We start from the raw sequence: 6000 nt of genomic DNA, 5'->3' as shown, positions 1-6000 counted from the left end.
TACAAAGAAAGTTTTGGGTTTTATTAATAAAAAATACAACTAGTCACTTCCCCTTTGCTCATGTAAACAGTCTAATTACAACTTCTACAATTTATAATTGTTGAATTTAAGTAAAGAGTTCAAGCTTCCATGCGGATAATTATTCACCAGTATCTCCACATAACATAATGAATTCCCACAGCAGTGATCAGTAGTACAAGAGTAATTTAGCTCTTTTTGGAGTCCATATGCTTAGCCTTTCACCCTTAACATGATAAAAATGTGTGAAGTCATTAATTAACATCATAAGAAAGAACTGCAAGTTGAAATAATTCCCCATTTTGCTTCTTAAATACCCTTCTTATATCCTCTTCTGCTTCTCTTTAGGATCTTTAAAAGAGTTAAATGGAAAAACCTTGCAAAAATTAATTTGTTAGAGATCACAATTTTCAGATACTGAACTGATGAAATATGAAACTCCTAACATTCAGGGAAAAACAGGTCTCATTTAATTCCCAGCTGTCTCAGTTTTATCACTTAAGAGGACACCTATAGCTCCAACAAGTAATTATAGATCAAACCCTGCATTTATAACCCTATTACATGAAAATATGTCAGCCTATCAAAACAGGGCTTTTTGAAGTAATTACCTCTGAAGGCTCTGCCTTAAAAACAAATTTATCTTCTTAATGCTTGGATGATAACTCAGTGAAGTTGTAACTACTTAATTCTTCATCATTTCTCCAGCTACTTCCTAGATGTTACTTCAAATTAGGGGGGAGGGGTGTACAAGCCCAAAATCTCTGGCTACAGCTACAGAACACATGTAGAAATAACAAAAAAGTTAATTCTTCTGCTTCATGTATCACACAGACATAGAAATTACACATAAGACAGATATCCATATTCCCAGTATTGTAGAGCAATCTTCATGGCATGTATTTGCCAGATACCAGGTGCCCCAGAAGACAGACTTACCTCTAAGCTTTTAAAAGAGCACATACATTAATGCAGCCATTCCTGTCTTACTAGGACATCCCATTTGCACTCTAAAAATATTTCCAAGGCTTTCCTGTTTCCCTATTTGGGAAACACTAAAGTGCTGAAATCAATTAAACGGCAGAGTCCTAGCAGCAAGTTAAAATGGTCAGGCACATCCACTGAGTTGGTTTTGTACTGCATTCATTTTGCAAACTCCTGGGACTGTAACAGTGGTGCAGCTACTTTGATCTACTTGTACAGAGGGCTGAAGATGGGCAGATCACTTATTGTCACAGGTAAAACAGACTCAACTTGGGAAAAATTAATTTTTTGCCAAATAAAATATTTGAGTACTGGGAAACAAAAATATGAACTGGGCAGTCCCTTAACCTCTTCCTACAGAGGTCCCCCACCACCAAAACCATGCTACCCATACCCAATACAAACACCTTTCACAGCAAGGCAACAGACAGCACTAGAGGCTGGCATGCCTGCGTACAACATAAGCCAGCAAGCAGAAGCATCACGTGCATGGGGGGGGGGGGGGGCGAGCGGTGGCAGCAAAAAATGCATAAAAGCTTCCACAGAGCACAAAGCAGCTCCTTATGCAGGTATGTTCCAAGCGTCTGTTCAGCCTAACCAGCAGCAGCAGCTGGTGGGCACCTCAGGATAAACTCCTGGGCAGATGCTGCATTTGCATCCCCTTAGCTCTATTTAAACTTGATTCCATGCATGGGAACAGAAATTACTATACAAGCATTTCTAGCAAACAAAGCCACACAATCAAAAAGCTTTTAGCTGAACTGCAGTTACAAAGATCTCAGATATGGTCATAACCACAGAAGTCTCGCTGCACTGTAGTTAATTCCCACAGCGAACACAATGTCACTCATAGTAAAGAGTAGCAGATTAGTGCTGCCCTACATAGACAGCGTTAAATTCTACCAATCAGAAGTCATGGCTAATTATCCACATGGAGATCAAGTGAGCATTAAATTTCAGGTTACACTTCTATAACCCATAGTTTTGTTAGAGACGCGCATAGGGCAGAGTAAGATACAAAGCTAGCCTGATCAGCAATCATCATGGTCCAGGTTTGGAGCAGTGCTGGTAGCTCACCACAGTTTCTGGCCAGGGGACCATCTGACACATCAACTGCCTTCCCAGTCCAGCCGTATGGTGAAAAACATACTCCAACACATGCTATCCAAATACTATAAATGCTATAATTACAAAATTACAAGTACTCAAGCCATTGTATTCACAATTATGGTTGAAAACTCCTCAATTTTTAAAAAAATAACTTAAAATTCAGGCAAAAAGAGTATAGGCTGAATTAAGGACAGCAAGTATCATATCCTAAGGAAATCATTAACTGTTAAATGAACCACGTGCTATTTCTGTTATTGAAAATACTGATTAGGCTAATTATGCTCAGAGGGAATTGGGTCTAGAGGATTAAGCAAAGTATTTTCAGAGGCAGAGTTTGCTGAGCAGGAAAGCTGCTGTCCCCTATTTAAGCAGTACAAGGATATTACTTTGAACATCTTACAATTATCGATAGAAATTGTAGAAAGCTCATCCTTTGGTGTCTGTTATTGGGCTAATAACGTAGCTTATATTTCCCTTTTCACCTTAGTGACATGTCAGTGCTAAAAGCGTGCACCTATGCAATTCAACTACCTCCTGTTTTACAATGATTACCACCTTAAAGTTTCAAGAGTCTTCCTTCAAAACTTCAGAGTCTGCTTGTCATTCATTGTTGTCAAAGCCAAGACTACAATTTCTTCTGGGTAAAGAGCAACAATATTACTAGTAGGCAGAGACTGTTTTTAAAAAGGAAACATATACTCACACTATACAAGATAAAACTGTCTGCAGACTTGCTCTGTCAAGACAAGACAGACAAGGTCCATGCACAGCAGGTTTGACACCCCATCACCAACACTACAAACAGCACAAGCAGCTACTGTGAGTGACCTTCACAGATCACCCCACTTTGAGGTATGAAATTCATTACAGGCATTATACTAAATTACTGTCAAAGACTAGAAACTACACTATTAAAAGCCAGCTCTACAGAAAGAAGGTAATTCATTAGCTTCCATTTCACCATTGGCCTCCATGGCTATGATCTCTCTGGCATCACACAGGGCCATCTTGCTAGGCGAGTGACATCTTCCCTGGGATACCCACAGCGTGCAGCAGTGGCAGCAGTCCCCAGCCAGAAGGAATGCACACCATATTGCTCTGGGCATAACCCCAGCAGTCGCAGGGCACACCGGAGAATGGTCAGGAACTCCCTCTTTGTTACAGTAGTGTTATCAGAGTGCATAAAGAGTGGCCCTTCCAGCTGTGAACGAACTATCACATAGCGATGGAGGGCCAGAACAGGGCACACCCACGGCTCTCCAGACAGCCCAAGGCTGATGAGTTGTCTCTCCTGAGCCACAGGAGAGTTACACAGGCAAAACACCACTCTCCTCTCCATCAGCTGGAGATCACTCAGGTACAGCAGCTCAGGCTGCAGTACATTATGATGCTTTGCCACCATCTCACCTATCCGAAGTGCCCCAAAAAAAGCTACAGTAAATAATGCACGAAACAGTAAGCATTCATAAGGAGTTACGCATACAGACTCCAGAGCTCCTAAGAGAGATCGCAACACCTCAATTGTTACAGGCAAGTATTTATCCCTTAGGATGCCCACTTGACATTTCAACCCTACCACCATACAACGGGTTACAGCGTCTTCCAGAGGATCAGGGTTACCAGTCAGTTTTGATAAGTAAGACAGTGCTGCCACATACATGAGTGTCTTTGAGGATGAACGATGAGATTCTACAGCCAAAAAGTCTCTAACTTGCTCCTTTGGAATTGGCCAGGCTGCAGGCATTCTCATGCTTTTCCTAAAGAGAAGGAATTTCTTCAGTCCTTCCAGGCAAGCTTGCCAAAGCCTACTATCTCCTGAGCTCTCCAACAACCACAACGTCTTCAGCGGCCAAGGTCCCAAGGAATGTTTCTGAGGACAACTAAACTCCCTTCCTACAAGAGAGTTCACATGTTAGCTCATGCTGACAAGGGACACAAGCATGTCACTTAAGCAGCAATAAAAATAGCATTCTTCAGTGCAATACACCCCTAGACAATGCTCTGCTAGTTTATCTGATTAAAGACAATTCACACAAAGCTACACCCAGAGCTGTTAAGACCAAAGACATTTTTCAAATGGGAAACTACAAGCAACATACCAGGCCCATTTCAGGCACTAGATCTGGCAACACTCTGGGAATGTACAGGTTTGTGGAGTAGTAATTGACAAGAGAAGCAAAAAGCATTTTTAAAACCAAGCCTTCCTGGTATGGCTTACAGAAATAGCAACTGCAAAGGGCACACTCCAGCCTAGGAAGGGAAATTCTTTCGAGGCCTCCTTTCAAAAGCACATGAACTCAGGTAAAACCAGGGAAAGGCTGCCCAGCGAGAGCCACGGCCACCAGCGACCCGCTTGCCCCCCACCCAGAACCAGAGGCCAGCCCCCATCCACAGCGGGGCAGATGCTGAGCCACCACCACCGGGTGTGCTGGGAACCTCGCCACAGAGCACGGGCCGCACTTACCAGCCACCGCCACGCCGTCCTCCCAGGAGCTGCGGGGCTGCGCCACCACCTCGGTCCCCCACGCTGCCCCTCGGCCACGATGCAGGCAGGTGGCTACCTGCGCAGTAAGGCCCAGCTCCAGCCACTCCATACCCGGCTCCCGGGCCAGCAGCAGCATCATTTCCCAGAAGGGGGCGGCCGCAGCTGGGGCACCGCGGGACATAGCGGAACCAACGAAGGCCAGCCGCTGTCCCCCACGGCCCTTTTATAGCCGCGGAGCCGCTCGCAGCGCCCCCCTCCGATTGGGCACTCGGAGTAGCTCGGAGCGCTGCCATTGGTTGCCCGCCCAAGGCGTTGGCCCTGGCCTTGCCCCGCGCGGCAGGTGTGGCGGCGGGCGTTGGCGGGGCCGGAACCCACGGGCCGCCTGCAGGGCGGGGGGCGTGCGGGTGCGCCTCACCCCAGTCCCGCCCGAGCCTGAAACAGTGGGCGGACTGGTAAGGTTAAAAGGTGTCTAAGGTTACCTACCTGTGCTCCTGGGGGCTCCGGCAGGCCTCCTGCAGAGAACAGCTGGCGGCAGCTGACTCAGCTCTGAATTACTCCCCGGCCATCCTTCGCCATTAATTACAGCTGGCCCACCCAGGTGATCTGTGCACAGTTTAATGAGATGGCTGCCCCTTCCACCGCAGCCACCCCTGCTGAATCCCAAGGCAAAACAAAGCAGCCAGGCTCCATAGCTGGCAGCCTGAGCTTCAGCTTGCTGTTTTCCTGCGTGCCCTCACCTCCTTTGGTGCCGTCATCTCCAGAATGGCAGATCAGCCTGATCCTCTTCAAGATCCTTTTACTTGCCCCATGATAATGATATAGTGAAAAACCTAGAACTCTGCTGCAGACAGAAGCTACATAGATAACAGAAACATTAACATCTGAGAAAGAGCAAAGTGCGGGAGCTTAGCCCTTAGCCCTGAGAAGGGACAATTAGTACTGATGTAGATGAGCTCAACAAAAATGTAAATAAGGAGCCTTCTGACGAGGATGTGCTAACTGCGAAAAGAAAATAAACCAGGGTAAAATAATTGTGGTAGTAGGAGATCAGCGACCTCCTACTCAAATGGCCCCCACCCCGAAGAAGGTGGATCCCCCATCTGGGGATCATGTTGATATAGATCAAAACCAGCCCAGTGGGCATGTATTACCTTGGCATGTTTAGAGTGGACAATAAGGAAGGACTAATCGTTTGCTAGCAGATGTTTTAAGGTAACAGACACTAAATAACAATGACTGCTAACGTATGCAAAGATAAACAAGAACTTCAGGTAACTGTGCAAGAAGGTGAAAAGTACATCTTGAAGAGGCGCTAGAGGGAGGAGATTCTGAATGTTCAGAAACCTTATGTATATACATGACTTTGTATAATAAATATTGGACTGTTTATTGAAACAGTGTGC

At 45.5% G+C, this 6000-nt stretch overlaps 1 protein-coding gene across 1 annotated transcript; it reads right to left on the bottom strand.

The window, feature by feature from the left end:
• Positions 1 to 4777, bottom strand: LOC121088410. Its single transcript, XM_040594424.1, has 2 exons — positions 4577 to 4777; positions 1 to 4005 (listed from the first exon to the last, which is right to left on the bottom strand). The coding sequence occupies exons 1-2, from the start codon at positions 4734 to 4736 to the stop codon at positions 3089 to 3091; spliced, it is 1077 nt and encodes a 358-aa protein (XP_040450358.1). The 5' UTR covers positions 4737 to 4777; the 3' UTR covers positions 1 to 3088.
• Between the last annotated feature and the right edge of the window lie 1223 nt (positions 4778 to 6000).

Source organism: Falco naumanni, chromosome 1 (assembly GCF_017639655.2).
Source record: "Falco naumanni isolate bFalNau1 chromosome 1, bFalNau1.pat, whole genome shotgun sequence".
NCBI lineage: Eukaryota > Metazoa > Chordata > Aves > Falconiformes > Falconidae > Falco > Falco naumanni.
The sequence above is the reverse complement of the archived record's forward strand: the minus strand, read 5'-3'. Positions and strand labels throughout refer to the sequence as shown.

What these genes read in the sequence shown, in the direction of transcription:
- LOC121088410 (XM_040594424.1), bottom strand. Translation starts at nt 4,736, where the DNA reads ATGATGCTGCTGCTGGCCCGGGAGCCGGGTATGGAGTGGCTGGAGCTG. An exon ending in GGACGGCGTGGCGGTGGCTG is followed by an intron (nt 4,006 to 4,576) that starts GTAAGTGCGGCC and finishes ACTCTCTTGTAG; the next exon opens with GAAGGGAGTTTAGTTGTCCT.